The sequence below is a fragment of the Rhinoraja longicauda genome, chromosome 4 (genome assembly GCF_053455715.1).
Source record: "Rhinoraja longicauda isolate Sanriku21f chromosome 4, sRhiLon1.1, whole genome shotgun sequence".
Taxonomy (NCBI): Eukaryota; Metazoa; Chordata; class Chondrichthyes; order Rajiformes; family Arhynchobatidae; genus Rhinoraja; species Rhinoraja longicauda.
The window spans coordinates 73,003,205-73,023,892 of NC_135956.1; the positions used below are offsets into that span (position 1 = coordinate 73,003,205).

Sequence of the window (20,688 nt, forward strand, 5' to 3'; positions counted from 1 at the left end):
GCCGTCTGTGGCAATGAATTCCCGAGATTCGCCACCCACTAACTAAAGAAATTCCTCCTCATCTCCTTACTAAAGGTACGACCTTTTATTCTGACCTCTGGTCCTAGAATCTCACACCAGTGGAAACATCTTCTCCACATCCATTCTGTCCAGGCCTTTCACTGTTCGAGACCTTGTATCAGGAGAGGCTCGAAGCTTTAATCCAGAAGGTTTTAACCTAATGCTGATACTTAAGGATAGCATCTCCTGGTTGTCAAACACTTTAACTCCCCCTCCCATTCCCACACTGACCTTTCTGTCCTTGGCCTCCTCCACTGTCCGAGTGAGGCAAAGTGGAGCAACAGAACCTCATATTTCACTTGGGCAGCTTACAACCCAGCGGTATGAATATTGATTTCTCTAACTTCAAATGAGCCTTCCATCCTCTCTCTCCTCGTCCCTCCCCCACCTTAGTCGTCGTACTAGTTTCACTGTCAATCTGTTGAGTTACATTGTCTATGTAACTCGTTATCACATAGCCGACAGCCAACAATAGACCATTGTGGGTTCCACCTTTCCTTATTCATCGTTACTTGCTGGCATATCTTTCATTTATTTGTTCTATATCTCTCTATATCACCGTCCATATCTCCCGTTTCCCTTTCCCCTGACTCTCAGTCTGAGGAAGGGTCTCAACCCGAAACATCACCTATTCCCTTTCTCCAGCCATGCTGCCTGACCCGCTGAGTTACTTCAGCTTTTTGTGTCCACTTAAGGATAATATTATTCCAGAGGCAAATGGCTGGGTGTGGCAACGTGAAAGGAAAAGACAAAGGAACAAAAAATGTAGGTAAATACACATTGAAATGAAGGAAAGTTGATGTTACATAACCAGGTGCGTAAACTATATTCATTTCCATTCTTTTATTGAAAACTATACAGGTATGACCAAACGTAATGACACTTTTTTTAATAACCTATTACAAAACCCATTTTGTTTTATTATTCGGATATATACAAATGGAAGCAAATCTATTGGACCATGGAGTAATGATTGTCTACCAAACTGCACCGGAATTATTTATTCCCACAGATTATAACATACGATGATGTTTCCAACTCTGACATTGAGGAACAATTTCTATTATTCATCCCTTTGTCGGCCAAACGACCACCAAGCATAATTACCCAGATAAAATACAATTCCTCGTAACTTTTAAGTGTCTAATGGAGATGAGAAATGTTCTGTTAATTTACTATAATTAGATTCCTTCATGCTTTATTTCATCCATACATTCCGGAGTTGGGGAAAAAAAAACGTATTTATTCCCGAAGCCGCGTCGAACTGAATCGGGCCATTTGTTCCCTTGAGTCCCTACTGGCCAAATGTGTTCCAGCCAAATTCCACGTCTACAGTGGTCCAGTGCCTAGACTGAAATACAGACGCTCCCCCACTAACCGAAGGGTTATGTCCCGCCGACTCTTGCACAAGTCAGATGTTACGTAGATCGGAAACGGACGTGCCACTGTGCACGCGTATGTTTACTGTTCACCCTGTGTATTACCAGTGGGAGACCAGGTGGGAGCTCCAACATGGAGACCATGGGGGAGCTCTGACACGGAGACCATAGGGGGAGCTCCAACGCAGTGGTCATGGGGGAGCTCCAGCGTGGAGACCACAGGGGAGCTCTGATGTGGAGACCACGGGGGGAGCTCTGATGTGGAGACCACGGGGGAAGCTCTGATGTGGAGACCATGGGGGAGCTCTGATGTGGAGACCACGGGGGAGCTCTGATGTGGAGACAATGGGGGAGCTCTGATGTGGAGACCACGGGGGGAGCTTCAACATGGAGACCACAGGGGAACTCTGATGTAGAGACCACAGGGGAGCTCCGAAGCAGAGACCACGGAGGGAGCATCCTTGATAACTGCTGGCTGGCCTGCGGAAACGGCCGCATGCAACGGCAGCAGCTCATTGCTACCGAGATGCGCAACTCGGAAATAAAGCAGTGGGTTAAAGAAGTGCTTAGGGCGTGTTTACTAAGTCGCAGCGTGGGAACAGGCCCTTCGGCCCACCGAGTCCGCACCGACCAGTGATCATCACGTACACCAGCACTATTCTACACACTAGGGACAATTTACAATTGTACCAACGCCAATTAACCGACAAACCTGTACGTCTTTGGAGTGTGGGAGGAAACCGGAGCACCCGGAGAAAACCCACACAGGTCATAGGGAGAACGTACAATCTCTGTACAGACAGCACCCATAGTCAGGATTGAACCCGGGTCTCTGGCGCTGTGAGGCAGCACCTCTACCGCCGCGCCACCGTGCTGCCCTAACGTAAGTCGGGGAGCGCTTGTATGTAAAGTGGGGGGGGATCAGATCTTTAATATAAATATATCAACGTACAGCAAATTAAAAAAAAAGATAAACTCTCCTGTACAAATCAGAAGAGACAATGTTTGCAGCCTAGAACTGCGACCACTCCATCTCCTCGCATCATGAAACGTCGAATTCTGCTCTCGACCTGGTTGCTTTGAATGTTTTCCATGGGAATTCAGATGATATTGTTACCACCTAAAAAGGGGCAAAGCAAAAATCTCTTTAAAAAATGGTTCTCTGCTCACATTTCCTTTCCTCTCCGAGACTGTTCTGCAACTGACGAGAAAGCAAAATCAGTGCAATAGTTTAGAGTCGGCGGGGGAAATTAAGAGTTTGCGCCTTCTTTTGGGCTTCCGTACATGTCCGCAAGCTTTTTGAAACGGGGGCCCCAGTCACTGAGGTAATCGTAGTTCTGGTCTGACGCGGAGCTGACGGACTCCAGGGAGCTGAGGGACTCGGCCACGGAGCCGCTGCCCTCGAAGGCGTAGGTCTGTAGCGAGTCGTACGGAGGAGCGCCGGGATCGCTGTCCGCGTTCTTCATCCTCTCCCAGATGAACTCCCCGAAGATGACGTTGTCCGGGGACGTCTTGCGCGGCGTCCTGGAGAGGAGCTGGATCTCCGGCGTCACGTCGCGGCGGGTCTTCGCCTCCTGGATGAAGTTGAGGTTCCTCAGGGCGGCCATGTCGAAGGCCTCTGTGTCCTCCTCGCCGCCGCCTTCGTCGTCGTAGCGCACGATGTTCTCCCTGATGTCCTTCTCTTCGTCGAACACCAACGACTCCTTCTTCCGTCTGCGCAGGGTCACGATGAGGAGAACAAGCACTGCAGGAGTAAAACCACAACAGCAGTCAAAGCCAGCTTCTCCACCAAGCCATCTCACCCGTTAGGGGGGGGCACAGTGGCACAGCGGTGGACCCGGGTTCAATCCTGACTACAGCTACTGTCAGTGTGGAGTTTGTACATTCCCCCCGTGACCTGAGTGGGCTTTCTCCAGGTGCTCTGGTTTCCTCCCACACTCCAAAGACGTACGGTTTTGTACGCTAATTAGCTTCTGTGAATTGTCCCCCGTGGGTAGGAGAATGATCACTGGTCGGCACGGACTCGGTGGGCCAAATGGCCAATTTCCACACTGTATCTCTAAACTAAACTAAAGTTTTTCAATAGACAATAGGTGCAGGAGTAGGCCATTCGGCCCTTCGAGCCAGCACCACCATTCAATGTGATCATGGCTGACCATTCTCAATCAGTACCCCGTTCCTGTCTTCTCCCCATACCCCCTGACTCCGCTATCCTTAAGAGCTCTATCTAGCTCTTAAGCCTGTAGATGAAGTCTCATTGAACCATAGAGTCGTACAGCTTGGAAGCAGGCCCTTCTGCCCAACTCAGCCATGCTGACCAAAATGCCTAGCAAAGCGAGTCTCATTTGCCTGCCTTTCGCCCATATCAAAAGCGACAGGGACCGAATTAGACCATTCGACCCATCGAGTCTGCTCTACCATTCGATCAAGGCTGATCTATTCTTCCCCTTCAACCCCAAGTGTAGATGGGATACGTTGGTCGGTGTGGGCAAGTTAGGCCGAATAGCCTGTTCCCATGCTGTATGACTCAATAATATCTTCAGCACCCTTTCTGTAGTAAAGCTTTCCCTGAGATCAGGCTTGCAATCCTCAGCTAAGCATGTACCAAACCAACTGAATGTGATTGCGTGGGAAAATGAAAAGATTTGTGCAGTTCCGTAGATCAAAACCTTCCCCTTGGTTGGGGAGAGGAGAAGGGAAATCAGACAATAGATAATAGATGCAGGAGTAGGCCATTCGGCCCTTCGAGCCAGTACCGCCATGCACTGTGATCATGGCTGATCATCCACAATCAGAACCCCGTTCCTGCCCTCTCCTCATGACTCTGCTATCTTTAAGAGCTCTATCTAACTCTCTCTTGAAAGCATCCGGAGAATTGGCCTCCACTGCCTTCTGAGGCAGAGAATTCCACAGCTTCACAACTCTCTGAGTAAAAAGATTTTTCCTCATCTCCGTTCTAAGTGGCCTACCCCTTATTCTTAAACTGGGGCCCCTGGTTCGGGACTCCCCCAACATCGGGAACGTGTTTCCTGCCTCTAACGTGTCCAACCCCTTAATAATCAAATATGTTTCAATAAGATCCCCTCTCATCCTTCTAAATTCCAGAGTTTGCACTTTACGCTTTATACTTTAGAGATACAGTGTGGACACAGGCCCTTCGGCCCACCGTGTCCGCGCCGACCGGCGATCGCCCTGACAACTAGCACGGTCCCACACGGTGGAGACAATTTACAGAAGCCAATCAACTTACAAGCTTGTAAGTCTTTGGAATGTGGGAGGTAACCCAAGCACCCGGAGGAAACCCACGCAGTCACGGGGCAAACGTGCAAACTCCGTACAGACAGCATCCGTAGTCAGGATTGAGCCTGGGCGTCTGGTGCTGTGAGGCAGCAATTCTACCGCAGCGCCACCGTGCAAGACTCGTCCAACTGGAATCACCACTCGGCAGTCCCGAATGGAAAGTGGACGCGTTTGGTCGTTGAGCGATTCTTTCTTGAAAAGAACGATTGTAATTATCTTCTCACAACAAGACGCCTCGTTCCTTCCTGCGCAATGTGGTGGCACATAATTCATCCACTTAGCATTCTCCAGGCAGGACTGAGCTAATAGCATTTCGCCTCAGTAATTCATGGCCAGGAACACTGCCTTAGAAATGGAGAGAGGACGTGGAGCGCAGGAGGACTGAGGAATTCATCATCGCCAGTGAGCTTTATGTAAAAGTCATCACCAGTTGCTCAGAGCCCTTTGTTTAAACAGTCTTCTTCACCGTTCAATAAATCCATAGCTGCTCTGACCTCTGCCTTTCCTTCTACTCTGCTTTCCTGCACTTGCACCTACTCCAACCTCAAAGTCCTGAGAGGAATAGACTCCCAGAGTCTCTTGCCCAGGGTAAGGGAATTGAGAACCAGAGGACTAAGGATTAAGGTGAGGGGGAAAAGATTTAAAAGGAACCCGAGGGATAACTTTTTCACACAAAGGCTGGTGGGTGGTGGAATCGAGCAGGTGCAGGAGGAGGCCATTCGGCCCTTCGAGCCAGCACCGCCATTCAATGTGATCATGGCTGATCATTCTCAATCAGTACCCCGTTCCTGCCTTCTCCCCATACCCCCTGACTCCGCTATCCGTAAGAGCTCTATCTAGCTCTCTTTAAAATTTTAATTACCATTTAGACAGATACATGGATAATACAGGTTTAGGGGGACATGGGCAAAACACAGGTATTGGGACTCATGCAAATGGGACATATTGACCAGTGTGGGCAAGTTGGGCCAAAGGGCCTATTTCCACGGTGTTAGACTCTATGATTCTGTGCTGCCTGACCCATTGAGTTACTGAAGGAGGGTCCCAACCTGAAACGTCACCTGCCTATGTTGTCCAGAGATGCTGCCTGACCCGCCCCAGTTACTCCAGCACTTTCTGCCCTTTTGCGTGTAAACCAGCATCTGCAGTTCCTGGTTTCTGTTTCCAACCCCCGGTCCCGGTGACCCTGGCGAATGATCTCCAGCGTACCGACCGGCCGGTGGCCCACGGTGGACCTGCTTACCCAGGAGAGTCAGCACGCACGCCAGGATGGCGATGAGAGCTCCAGTGCTGAGGCCAGCCGGGTGGGCCAAGGCCTCGGCGTTGCAAGAGTGGGCGGCCCCGTGATCGTCGCAGCTGCAGACGCGCACGGTCAGGGTGTTGGTGCTGCTCAGCGGCGGCACGCCATTGTCCACGATGACCACGGGCAGGAAGTAGACGGCCTGCTCGTGCCGACTGAAGCCCGCTCTCCGCGTCAGGATCGCCGCCGTGTTGTCTGCAGGTTATGGTTCAATGAGCAACAATTATTATTGATTCGTAGATTCATGGAGTTTCAATGATTCAATGGTTCTCTACTAGTTCACGTTCATAGATCGTAGGTTCCAGGAGCAGAATTAAGCCATTCGACCCATCAAGTCTACTTCGTCATTCAATCGTGGCTGATCTGTCTTTCCCTCTCACCCTTATTCTCCTGCTTTCTCCCCATAACCCCTGACACCTGCACTAATCAAGAATCTATCAATCTCCGCCTTAAAAATAGATTCACCACCCGCTGACTAAAGAAATTCCTTCTCATCTCCTTTCCAAAGGTACATCCTTTTATTCTGAGGCTGTGCCCTCTGGTCCTAGACTCTCCCACTAGTGGAAACATCCTCTCCACATCCTCTCTATCGAGGCCTTGCACTATTCGGTCACACATAGATTTGCTATTTGTAATGGTGCTTTATTAGCATTTATTGGAGTGCCATAGTCATAGAGTTGAACAGCGTGGAAACAGGCCCTTTGGCCCAACTTGCCCACACCGACCAACATGTCCCATCTACACTAGTCCCGTCTACCTGTGTTTGGCCCATATCCCTCCATTTAAGCTAGCTTCCATTTAAATGAATCTCTATTCATCTGGGTCCTGACCCGAAACTTTGCCTGTCCATCCCCTCCTCTGATGTCGCCTGACATGTTGGCTTCCTCCAGCACTTTGTGTTTTCACATTTTGCACCTCATAGATTTGACACATAAACCTGTCCTGTCCATGTACCAAAGATAGACACAAAAAGCTGGAGTAACTCAGCGGGACAGGCAGCATCTCTGGAGAGAAGGAATGGGTGGTGTTTCGGGTCGAGACACTTCTTCAGACTGAAATACATAAACTGCATCATTCTATTCATTTTATCTTTCGTCTCAGCTCTGAGAGTCATTCTCTCTCCTAATATCTGCCCAATTTTCTTCAGAGAGCACTGACTGTCTCTGATTGATCAGTCTGAACAATGGTCGTCACCCATTCCTTCTCTCCAGAGGTGCTGCCTGTTACGCTGAGTTACTCCAACTTTTTATGTCTATCTTCGGTTTAAACTAGCATCTGCAGTTCTTTCCTACACACTAATCATGCACCTGTCCTTATCTCACACGTTTTGTCTTTCCATCTCTGGCTTTTGTTCACTGTCTGACAATCAAAAACCTTTCTCACCTGTACCCACTTATCACAGGCCAGACTTTGTCCTGCACCACCTGTCTTCCAGCTTTCTTACCCTCCACCAAAGTTAGTCTGAAGAAGGGTCCCGACCCGAAAAGTCACCTGTCCATGTTCGCCAAAGATGCTGCCTGACCCACTGAGTTACTCCAGCACTTTTGTGTTTTAGTCCAACATTTGGAAAAACTCAGCGGGATGAGTTTCATGTGTTGGCGAAGGGAGTGGAAGGAAGGAATTGTCAAGGTTTTGGGTCGATATCTGGCATCAGTGTAAAAGAGGAGAGCTGCTGATCTTGTGAAGTCACTGTCCCCACAACTACGTCCAAACCGGAACCAGAGAATGAGAGGAATGATAGGTTCGGGAGTCGGGAGCCTCGATCGCCTCGAGTCAGCAGTTTGACTGCCTGACCGCGGGAGAGGAACCGAGGGGGAGATAAGACTTTTCTTTGCCTTCCATCACAGTGAGGGTGTGCCTGGAGGAATCACTGTGATGGTTGTCTGTGGTAAACTGTAATTGTGTGTCTTGTGCTCTCTGTTGTTTGTGACTGCATGGTAACGACAATTTCGTTCAATTCATTTTGAATGCTATTTGATTTGATTTGATTTGATTAAGGTAAGTAAGGTGAGGGGAGAGTGGTGGTGGGGGAGGTTTTGATAGGAACCTGAGGAGCAATTTTTTTACATAAATGCTGGTGGGTGTATGGAAAGAGCTGCTGTAGGAGGTAGTTGAGGCACAACATTTAAGAAACATTTAGACAGGTACATGGATAGGACAGGTTTAGAGATGGGCCAAACGCAGGCAGTATAGATGGGGCACATTTGTCGGCGTGGGCAAGTTGGGCCGAAAGTCCTGTATTACTTATTCTATGACTCTAAAAGCAGCAAGCCTTTCTCTGTTGAGAGCCCAGCTGGAAGTATGCAGCAGAAGATTGTGAATCAATGAACCAGACACCAGGGGGGGAGCTTCAATCTGTGGAATGTCGCGTGCATTCAATCACTGACACAAAGGTTAAACAATCAGAGTCCACAGTATGGTCACCTTGATCCACACGCTGTCAACTCCAGCCCTGCACACGTGGGGTTGAAGCAATCCATTTAGCCCACCTCTACGTCGCCTGCAGAACCTCTAAGCCTGACTTTAACAGTCAGCGGGGAGGAGAGGGCTGGCAATCCCGACTGAGGCGATGACTGCAACAGGCATTCACGCGCGACACAGTGGCGCAGCGGTAGAGTCGCTGCCTTACAGCTCCAGAGACCCGGGTTCGGCCCTGACTATGGGTGCTGTCGGTATGGAGTTTGCACGTTCTCCCCAAGACTTGTGTGGGTTTTCTCTGGGTGATCCGGTTACCTCCCAGACTCCAAAGACCTACAGGTTTGTAGGTTAATTGGCTTCGGTGAAATTGTAAATTGTCCCTAGTGTGTGTGTGGGATAGTGTTAGTGTGCGGGGATCGCTGGTTGGCGGGGACTCGGTGTGCCGAAGGACCTGTTTGCACACTGTATCTCTAAACACTAAACGCTTGGGCTATGAAATGGTGCCAAAATCTAGCGACTATTGTATATGGTCTCAGTGGGCTGTTTCTATGCGTTCAGTAGTTAATTGGGGGATTGTCCTTATGAAGAGCAATAATCTTATTGATCTGTTTGCAAAAAATGAATTTCACTGTAGCTTGGTACACGTGATAATAAAAGAACCATTGACCCATTGAACGTACTACGTCACGACATGTACAGTGTATACTGACTGCGGAACAATTCAATCCTTACTTGCAGCAGCACAACAGGTCTGTAAACACAGTACACAAAGACAATGTATAAAAACAAAATTCAATAAATTATTAACCACAATCTTAGTCCAAGACAAAATGCCCAATGTTCAATGTGCAACCAAAGACAGTCGATAGTTCATATATTTGTAGTGCGGCACAGTGGCGCAGCGGTAGTGCTGCTGTTTTACACCCTTCATCAGACTAGCAGAAGATGGAAGTGCAGGCAAGCACCAACAAAGGAAGTCTTGCCCCGAAGAAGGGTCTTGCCCCTAAACATCACCTATCCTTTTTCTCCAGAGATGCTGCCTGATCCGTTGAGTTACTCCAGCATTTTGTGTCTATCTTCAGGTTTGTAGGTTAATTGGCTTCAGTAAGAATTGTAAAATGTCCATAATGTGTACGACAGTGTTTGTGCATGGGGTGGTAGCTGGTCAGCACGGACTAGGTGGGGCGAAGGGCCTGTTTCAGATCTCTAAACAAAACGAAACTCAAATATCTCAGAGTTACAATACAATGAGTTGCCACATTCAGCATCCACTAAGTTCATAAGTTCTAGGAGCAGAATAGGCCATTTGGTCCATCAAGTCTATTCAGCCATTCAATCATGGCTGATCTATCTTTCCCTCTCAACCCCATTTGCCTGCTTCCTCCCTGTAACCCCTGACACCCTTACTAGTCAATACTAATTAAATTCTTCCTTTATCTTTCAATTCGGGTTTATTTTAAATAGGCACCATGAAGGTTGCCTCAGATCTCCCGCCTCTATCCTTCCAGTGGCTCGCAGTACATCAGGGCTTAATTATGAGCCGCTCCCGACACCATCCATCATTCCCTGACACCAGGATGTGGTGTGTGCAGTGGCACAGGTCTCCAGCGTCTTCACTCCGTGATTGATCAGCTCCACACGGAACAACATGTTTGCACTGAAAAGCCATTAACAAAGCAAAAAAACATTTTTGTCCTGCTGTCACACCAGGATGTAAAAGGCATGACATTACCAAGAGGTCAACTCCCTTTCCACGTCTCTCTTCAGCCCGATTTAGAGAATCGTTCGCAAAGTCGCTCGGAAATAAATTTTATTTTTCACTCTCCCGCTCGATCTGTTCTATCCTTCTTCAGCCAATCTATCATCACACCACCGTAAGTTTGCAAACATGTTGTTGAAGACCATAAGAATTGTAGAAAATTATTTCCACGTTATTATACCTCATGGGGTGGGAGCCGCTTTACGTTCTCGTCGTCCACCCTGGGTAGTTCGACGGAACTGGCAAAATTTGCAGCAAAGCGTCAACCACGATACTCTGAAGCACCAATTGCCACTTTTGATTGTTGTCGATGACATACGAAAGAAGCTAAGATTGTACTTCATCAGTTCATGTTTTCGGAATTGAGTTCGGCCATTCGGTCCATCAACTCTACTCAGCGTTTCAATCATAGCTGATTTATCTTTCCCTCTCAACCCCATTCTCCTGCTTTCTCCCATAAGCCCCAACACCCATACTAATCAAGAATCTATCAACCTCCGCATTAATAATATCCATTGATTTGGCTTCTGTGGCCGTCTGTGCAATGAATTTCACAGATTCACTATGCTCGGACTAAAGAAATCCCTCCTCATCTCCTTTCTAAAGGTACGTCCTTTTATTCTGAGGCTGCGGCCTCTTTTTCCAGACTCTCCCACTAAAGGAAACATCCTCTCCACATCCACTCTAGCCAAGCCTTTCACTATTTGGTAAGTTTCAATGAGGTCCCTCGACATCCTTTTAAAGCTTAGCGAGTACAGGCCCAGTGCCGTCAAATGCTCATCATATGTTAACCCAATCATTCCTGGGATCATTCTTCTAAATCTCCTCTGGGTCCTCTCCAACGTCAGCACATCCTTTCTCAGATATGGGGCCCAAACTGCTCACAATACTCCAAATGCAGTCTGACTAATGCCTCAGCATTACATCCCTCTTTTTATATTATTTTTAAAATTTTATATATTCTATGTTTTATATTCTTCCCCCTGATTAAGGGAGTCAAAGAAAGACTTGCATTTCTGTGGCACCCCTCACATCCTTTTCTGGTGATCCTACTCAGTGTTTTAGGTTTAGGGTTAGGTTTAGAGTTGGGTTTAGGGTGAGGTTTCGGTTTCATATCATATCATATCATATCATATATATACAGCCGGAAACAGGCCTTTTCGGCCCTCCAAGTCCGTGCCGCCCAGTGATCCCCGTACATTAACACTATCCTACACCCACTAGGGACAATTTTTACATTTTACATTTACCCAGCCAATTAACCTACATACCTGTACGTCTTTGGAGTGTGGGAGGAAACCGAAGATCTCGGAGAAAACCCACGCAGGTCACAGGGAGAACGTACAAACTCCTTACAGTGCAGCACCCGTAGTCAGGATCGAACCTGAGTCTCCGGCGCTGCATTCGCTGTAAAGCAGCAACTCTACCGCTGCGCTACCGTGCCGCCCATTTGTTATTGTCATGTGTACTGAGGTACAGTGAAAAGCTTTGTTTTGCATGTTATCCAATCAGATCAGATAATACTGTACATAAATACAATCAAGTCAAACTCAAGTACAATAGGCGGAGCAAAGGGGAAGATACAGAGTGCAGAATATAGTTCTCAGCATTGGAGAGCACCATTTCCAGAGACAAAGTCCAATGTTCGCAATGGGGTAGAGGTGAATCGGACAGTCCCCTGGCTTATGGAAAAAACATTCAGAAACCTGATAACAGAGGGGAAGAAACTGTTCCTGCATCTGGTGGTGCGCGCTTTGAAGCTTCTGTACCTTCTGCAGGACTGGATCAGAGGGAAAAAGGAATGGCCGTGGTTTACGTTCCTTGGAATTCCTTAAGTTCCTTAGAGTTAATATTACCAATGATCTGTTGTGAACCAACCACACTGATGGGACAGCCAAGAAGGCACACCAACGCCTCTACATCCTCAGGAGACTGCGGAAATTTGGTGCGTCTCTAATGACTCTTACAGATTTCTAGAGACACCCCAGGGTTTACCATACTAACAGGGTGACAACACAGCTTAGTTAGGTAACAGGTCTGCAAAAGAATATGAGAATATGTCGAGCGGTTGTATCCCAGTCCATCACACAGACCAGACTTCCCGCCATTGACTCCATCTACACTTCACGCTGCCTCAGAAAAGCAGTCAACACAATCAAAGGTTTAGAGTCATAGATTTATACAGCAAAGAAACAAGGTCCTTCGGCCCAACTTGCCCACGCCGACCAATATGCCCCATCCACACAATTCCAACCTGCCTACATTTGGCCCATGTCTTCCAAACCTATCCTATCCATGTACCTGTCCAAATAGTTTTTTCAATGTTGTGATAGTGCCTGCCTCAACCACCTCTTATCATATCATATATATACAGCCGGAAACAGGCCTTTTCGGCCCACCAAGTCCGTGCCGCCCAGCGATCCCTGCACATTAACACTATCCTACACCCACTAGGGACAATTTTTACATTTACCCAGCCAATTAACCTACATACCTGTACGTCTTTGGAGTGTGGGAGGAAACCGAAGATCTCGGAGAAAACCCACGCAGGTCACGGGGAGAACGTACAAACTCCTTACAGTGCAGCACCCGTAGTCAGGATCGAACCTGAGTCTCCGGCGCTGCATTCGCTGTAAAGCAGCAACGCTACCGCTGCGCTACCGTGCCGCCCTTCTGGCAGCTCGTTCAATACACCCACGACACTTTGTGTAAAAAGTTTGCCCCTCAGGTTCCTAATAAATCTTTCTCAATAGACAATAGACAATAGGTGCAGGAGTAGGCGATTCAGCCCTTCGAGCCATTCAATGCGATCATGGCTGATCACTCTCAATCAGTACCCCGTTACTGCCTTCTCCCCATACCCCCTCACTCCGCTATCCTTAAGAGCTCTATCCAGCTCTCTCTTGAAAGCATCCAACGAACTGGCCTCCACTGCCTTCTGAGGCAGAGAATTCCACACCTTCACCACTCTCTGACTGAAAAAGTTCTTCCTCATCTCCGTTCTAAATGGCCTACCCCTTATTCTTAAACTGTGGCCCCTTGTTCTGGACTCCCCCAACATTGGGAAAATGCTTCCTGCCTCTAATGTGTCCAATCCCCTAATTATCTTATATGTTTCAATAAGATCCCCCCTCATCCTTCTAAATTCCAGTGTATACAAGCCTAATTGCTCCAGCCTTTCAACATACGACAGTCCCGCCATTCCGGGAATTAACCTAGTGAACCTACGCTGCACGCCCTCAATAGCAAGAATATCCTTCCTCAAATTTGGAGACCAAAACTGCACACAGTACTCCAGGTGCGGTCTCACCAGGGCCCGGTACAACTGTAGAAGGACCTCACCTTAACTTATTTCCTTTGGTTCTCGCCTCCCCTACTCTGGATAAAAGACTGAACATTTACCCTATGTATTCCTCTCATGATCTTATACATCTCTATGAGATCACCGCACATCCTCCTGCGCTCCAAGGAATAAAGTCCTAGCCTACTCAACCTCTCCCTATAGCTCAGGCCCTCAATTCCTGGCAACATCCTCATAAATCTTCTCTGCACCCCTTCCAGCTTACAAACATCTTTTGCAATCAGAACACAATACTTCAAATGTGGCCTCACCAATGTCTTGTACAACTATAACATGACCTCTTAACTTGTATACACAATACTGTGACTGATGAAGGCCAATGTACCGAAAGCCATCTTGACAACCTTATCTCCCCGTGACACCACTTTCAAGGAACTATGTACCTGCATTCCAAGATTCCTCTCCTCTACCACACTCCCCAGAGCCCTGCCATTCACTGTGTAGGTCCTGCCCTGATTCGACTTCCCAAAATGCAATACCTTGCACTTCTCTGCATTAAATTCCATTGCCCATTCCTTAGCCCACCTGACCAACCGATCAATCAAGATCCTGTTGCAATTTTTGACAAACATCTATGCTACGCTATCTACAATTCCACCCACTTTAGTGTCATTTATTTGTCCCACCTCAGTCATTCCTTTTTCTCTGCACTCCTGTTTGGCAACAGATACAGAAGTTTGAAAGCGCACACCATCATGCTCAGGAACACCTACATCCCCTCTGTTATCAGGCTTCTGAACGGTCCTCCCATAAGCTGGGGCACTGTTCGATTCACCTCTACCCCAATGCGGACATTGGACTTTGTCTCTGGAACTGGTGCACTACTATGCTGAGAACTATATTCTGCACTCTGTATCTTCCCCTTTGCTCTATCTATTGTGCTTGAGTTTTACTTGATTATATTTACGTACAGTATTATCCTATCTTTTTGGATAACATGCAAAATCAAGCTTTTCACTGGACCTTTGTACACGTGACAATAATAATCTGAAACCTAGGCGTTGAGGGTTGACGGAAGAAATTAGCTGCTGTGCTAAAGAGCCAGGATGAACACAATGGGCCAAATGGCCTCTTTCTGTGCTATAATCATTCCCCGATTAGCTGACTGAGGAATCAATAAGTAAGCGGTCTCTTGCTCTGGGAGACAGAGCTTCTGGCTCTTTGGTGGTCCCCCATGAGGTCTACTCAAACAAAGTCAACAACTTGTTTATGTTGAGAGATACAGCGTGGAAAAGGCCCTTCGGCCCACCAGGTCCACGCTGGCCATCGATCACACGAGTTCTATGTTATCCCACTCTTTCTTCCACTCCCTACACACTTGCGGACCATTTACAGAGGGCCAATTCACCAACAAACCCGCACATCTTTGGAGTGTGGGGGGAAAGCGGAGCACCCGGAGGAAACCCACGTGGTCACAGTGGGAATGTGCACACTCCGCACAGACAGCACCCGAGGTCAGGGTTGAACCCGGGTCTCTGGCACCGTGCAGCAGCAGCCCTACCAGCTGTGCCATTGTGCCTCCACCTCTGGCAATGCAGCGCTCCCTGCGGCTTAGAATTATACTTTGCTCTCTGTATCTGCCTCTTTAATCTACCTGTTGTACTAGAGTATGGCTTGGTTGTATTTATGGATAGTATTATCCAATCCGTATGCAGAACAAAGGTTTCAGCTGAGTTTATTGTCACATGTGCCGAGATACAGTGAAAAGCTTTTTAAGCGTGCTAACTAGTCAGCCACAGACTGTACGTGATTACAATCCAGCCGTCCACAGTGTACAGATACAGGGTAAAGGGAATAACGTTTAGTGCAAGATAAATTCCAGTAAAGTCTGATTAAAGATAGTCCAAGGGTCTCCAATGAGGTAGATGTTAGGTCAGGACAGCTCTCTACTTGATGATCGGATGGTTCAGTTGCCTGATAACAGCTGGTAAGAAACTGCCCCTTTTATGTGAAGAGGTGTATGTTTTCAAATTTCTGTAACTCTTGCCTGATGGGGGAAGGGAGAAGAGGGAGTTACCGGGATGAGACTCATCCTCAATTATGTTTTAGGCCTTGTTTAGTTTAGCTTAGTTTATTGTCACGTGTCCCGAGGTACAGTGAAAATCATTTTTGTTGCTGGGGTCCTCGCTGAGGGAGCGTGAAGTGTAGATGGAGTCAGTGGAAGGGAGGCTGGTTTGGATGATGGTCTGGGCTGCGTCCACAATTCTCCCCAACCTCTTGCGGACTTGGAAGGAGCTGTTCCCAAGCCATGCTTTACACTGTACCTCGGTACACTGGACAATAATAGACCTAAACCTAAACCTTGACAATTCTGCCCAGTTCCCTGGACTGCGGCAACCTGACTCACAGACAGGAATGTGTAGGAAGGAACTGCCGATGCTGGTTCACACCCAAGATAAGCACAAAATGCTGGAGTAACTCAGCAGGTCAGGCAGCACCTCTGGAGAGAAGGAATAGGTGACGTTTCGGGTCGAGAGCCTTTTACAGACAGGCAGGACTGCCTCAAAATCGATGGCCGGTAGCAACCTGTTGACTCAGAGACAGGAACCGACTGGAGCAGGGATCGTGAAAAAACTGAAATATGAGACCACTTTTGTTTTCTAGGTGTTTGCAATAATTTAGACAGCGACATTTCTGGCCAGACAGATAATCCATACATAAATTATGAAGGGGGCCAATTATTCCACCGTTAATATCCCGCAGACAGGGTGATTTTTACTAAGAACCAGTGGCAAGCATGTTGGAGGAAGGTCATAAACCATGCGACACATTAATCCGGCAGTACATAAGCAAATACCTCTGTTATCTTGAACGGTGAAGTTCAGGTTATTACTGGCCCCCGGAGCAAGGGAGAAATAAAAGCGGTGTCCACTGGGTGGTTTATCTCTGTCCACGGCACTGATCTTCTGTATTATCTGTAATTGAGGCAAAAGATCGGAATTGATTTTGGACCCGAAGCCAGTTTAGATGTGTTCACATTCCAGGTCAAAGTCAGAAGGTCAAGACATCCTCGTTAGACAAACTCACACTTCCAAAAACTCGCAACGAGTCGTGAATAGCGTAAGATAAAGGCGCCGGCAAGTGTAGAATGGGGAAACAGTCTCTTAATTATATGGGCGGTTCGCTGGAACAGCTGGTAGAGCCACTGCCTCGCAGTGCCACAGGATCAACAATGATTCCACCGTTTAGTTTAGTTTAGAGATGCAGCCTTCGGCCCACCGAGTCTGCAACGACCAGCGATCTCTACACACTAACACTGGCCGACACACGCTAGAGGCAATTTACAGTTTTACCAAGCCAATTAGCCGACGGACCTGTGGACTTTGGAGTGAGGGAGGAAACCGGAGATCCGAGAGAAAACCCACGCAGGTCATCATACAAAGTCCTCACAGGCAGCACCAGTAGTCAGGATCGAACCTGGGTCTCTGGCGCTGTAAGGCAGCAACTCTACTACTGCGCCACCATGCCGCCATAGTTTAGTTTAGAGATACAGCATGCAATAGACAATAGACAATAGGTGCAGGAGGAGGACATTCGGCCCTTTGAGCCAGCACCGCCATTCAATGTGATCATGGCTGATCATTCTCAATCAGCACCCCGTTCCTGCCTTCTCCCCATACCCCCTGACTCCGCTATCCTTAAGAGCTCGATCTAGCTCTCTCTTGAATGCATTCAGAGAATTGGCCTCCACTGCCTTCTGAGACCTTTCAGCCCTTATTTATTGTCATGTGTTCCTCGGAACAGTGAAATTATTTTTTTGCGCACAGATCAGTAAGATTATTGCCATACATTCGCACTGTCCCCGGTTAAGTATAGAATGTATAGAGACAGCCCACTGAGACCATATACAAGAGTGGCCAGGTTTTGGCACCATTTTCATAGTCCCAGCTGCAGCTGGCCATAAAGGCCCGTTGCAGCCAAGGCCTCCGTCCAGATTGTCCAGCGTACCGTCATCCCTCTCCAAGCCCGGCCACCTTCAGCCTTTGTGCCTCCCGCTGCCGACGTGGAGGGTGCGGATGGTAAGACCCCCGGTGCTTCTCACCAGAAGGCTCCTGTTAAGACCCCACAGTTCTCCTTCCACCACTCTGTCCTTCTCCATCCTTCTCACCGCTCTTGCCATCTTTGACTTAGCTTCATTCTGTTTGTTCACTTCTTGGCCTTCGTAACAAGAGGAGTTGAGTATAGGAGCAAAGAGGTCCTTCTACAGTTGTACCGGGCCCTGGTGAGACCGCACCTGGAGTACTGTGTGCAGTTTTGGTCTCCAAATTTGAGGAAGGATATTCTTGCTATGGAGGGCGTGCAGCGTAGGTTCACTAGGTTAATTCCCGGAATGGCGGGACTGTCGTATGTTGAAAGGCTGGAGCGATTGGGCTTGTATACACTGGAATTTAGAAGGATGAGGGGGGATCTTATTGAAACATATAAGATAATTAGGGGATTGGACACATTAGAGGCAGGAAACATGTTCCCAATGTTGGGGGAGTCCAGAACAAGGGGCCACAGTTTAAGAATAAGGGGTAGGCCATTTAGAACGGAGATGAGGAAGAACTTTTTCAGTCAGAGAGTGGTGAAGGTGTGGAATTCTCTGCCTCAGAAGGCAGTGGAGGCCAGTTCGTTGGATGCTTTCAAGAGAGAGCTGGATAGAGCTCTTAAGGATAGCGGAGTGAGGAGGTATGGGGAGAAGGCAGGAACGGGGTACTGATTGAGAGTGATCAGCCATGATCGCATTGAATGGCGGTGCTGGCTCGAAGGGCTGAATGGCCTACTCCTGCACCTATTGTCTATTGTCTATTGTCTATTGTCTATCAAATAGAATGTTTTTAAAAGACGTTTGGACAGGGAAGGTTTTGTTTAGATTAGTTTGGCCTTGTGCTTGAGGCTACTTATTTATTCAGAAACATCAGCGGCTTTGAATTTGTAAACCAAAATTATTTGGTTTAAGCAGCTGAAAATCTTAGTTATCCCCACTGAGATCAATTATATTTCTACCGCTCTGCAGGTAGAACACTGCAGTGTTTTATATTCGGGAGTCAACATGATTCCATGGGTCCATCAATTACAAACGTGTAATTCTTCAACAAAACTAACCCACTGATCTGCAAAAAATCCTTTGACCAAGCAGTGTCCCACTAATGCAACAATTTGGATTAGTTAACCAGGAATAAATAGGGTAAATACAATCTCTTACCCAGAGTAGGGGAATCGAGATCCAGAAGACATAGGTTTAAGGTGAGGGGGGGGGGGAGTGGGGGGGACCTGAGGGGCAATGTTTTTACATAAGAGGTGGTAGGTACATAGAAAGAGCTGCCAGAGGAGGTAGTTGAGGCAAGTACCATCACAACGTTTAAGAAACATTTAGACGGGTACATAGATAGGGTCTAAACCTATTTAAAGGGTTTAGAGGGATAGACAATAGACAACAGGTGCAGGAGGAGGCCATTCGGCCCTTCGAGCCAGCACCGCCATTCAATGTGATCATGGCTGATCATTCTCAATCAGTACCCCGTTCCTGCCTTCTCCCCATACCCCCTGACTCCGCTATCCTTAAGAGTATCCAGCTCTCTCTTGAATGCATTTAGAGAATTGGCCTCCACTGCCTTCTGAGGCAGAGAATTCCACAGATTCACAACTCTCTGACTGAAAAAGCTTTTCCTCATCTCAGTTCTAAATGGCCTACCCCTTATTCTTAAACTGTGGCCCCTTGTTCTGGACTCCCCCAACATTGGGAACAGGTTTCCTGCCTCTAACGTGTCCAACCCCTTAATAATCTTATTCGTTTTGATAAGATCTCCTCTCATCCTTCTAAATTCCAGTGTATGCAAGCCTAGTCGCTCCAGTCTTTCAACATATGATAGTCCCGCCATTCCGGGAATTAACCTAGTAAACCTACGCTGCACGCCCTCAATAGCAATAGGGATATGGGCCCAATGCAGGCAGTAGGGACTCGTGTAGATAGGGCTTGTTGGTAGGAGCGGGCAAGTTGGGCCGCAGGGCCTGTTTCCACGCTGTATGACTCTATGACTGCATGACTTTATGAGATACAGTGTGGATACAGACTCGAGGTGGGAGGAAACATGCAGCATTTAAAGAAAACCCACGCGGACAATGTACAGACTCTTTACAGACAGCACCCGTTGTCAGGATCGTGCCTGGCGATGTAAAGCAGCCACACTCCCGCTGCACCACATTGAGTCTGAGCCTTCAGAATTCCTTTTCATTTTTTGACTGCTTGGCTACAACCTCATGAAACTCAAGTTTCGGTCCACTGTTGAAGCAATGTGTCCTATTCTGGGTAACTGTCCCAGGAGAACAGTGGAGGCTTCAGAGGGCTTTAGGTTTAGGCTTATTATTGTCACTTGTACTGAGGTACAGTGAAAAGATTTGTTTACGCACCATCCAATTATATCAGACAATACTTTACGTAAATACAATTGAGCCAAACTCAAGCGCAATAGGGAAAGATACAAAGTGCAGAATTTAGTTCTAAGTTTTGTAATGCATCAATTCCATAAACAAAGTCCAATGTCTGCAATACACACAGTGTAGAGGTGAATCGGACAGAACCCTAGCCTCTGGAAGGACCATTCAGAAGCTCGATTTAGATTTAGATTTAGAGATACAGCGCAGAAACAGGCCCCTCGGCCCACCGGGTCCACGCCGCCCAACGATCCCCGTACTATCCTACACCCACTAGGGACAATTTTTTTTTTTAAATTTACATTTGCCCAACCAATTAACCTACAAACCTGTACGTCTTTGGAGTGTGGGAGGAAACCGAAGATCTCGGAGAAAACCCACGCAGGTCATGGGGAGAACGTACAAACTCCGTACAGTACAGCTCCCGTAGTCAGGATCGAACCTGAGTCTCCGGCGCTGTATTCGCTGTAAGGCAGCAACTCTACCGCTGCGCCACCGTGCCGCGCAGTGAACTCGGTGAGGTGAAGAAGCTGTTCCTGAGTCTGGTGGTGCGCACTTTCAGGTTTCTGTACCTTCTGCCAGATGGGATCGGGAAGAAGATGGAATAACTGGGGTGGGAAAAGTTCGATGTTATTGGCAGATTGTCTCAGGCAACGTGAAGTGTAGATGGAGTTAACGGTTGGGAGTCTGGTCT

At 47.7% G+C, this 20,688-nt stretch overlaps 1 protein-coding gene across 1 annotated transcript in view; it reads right to left on the minus strand.

Moving 5' to 3' along the window:
- Positions 1 to 932: 932 nt before the first annotated feature.
- Positions 933 to 20,688, minus strand: part of cdh7a (cadherin 7a) — a 150,574-nt gene continuing 130,818 nt past the window's right edge. Inside the window, exons 10-12 of the mRNA XM_078398053.1 lie at positions 16,375 to 16,492; positions 5,983 to 6,234; positions 933 to 3,183 (exon numbers count right to left, since the gene is read on the minus strand). Of these exons, the coding sequence (XP_078254179.1) occupies positions 2,690 to 3,183; positions 5,983 to 6,234; positions 16,375 to 16,492 (864 nt within the window). The 3' untranslated portion in view covers positions 933 to 2,689. The remainder of the gene's footprint in view (positions 3,184 to 5,982; positions 6,235 to 16,374; positions 16,493 to 20,688) is intronic.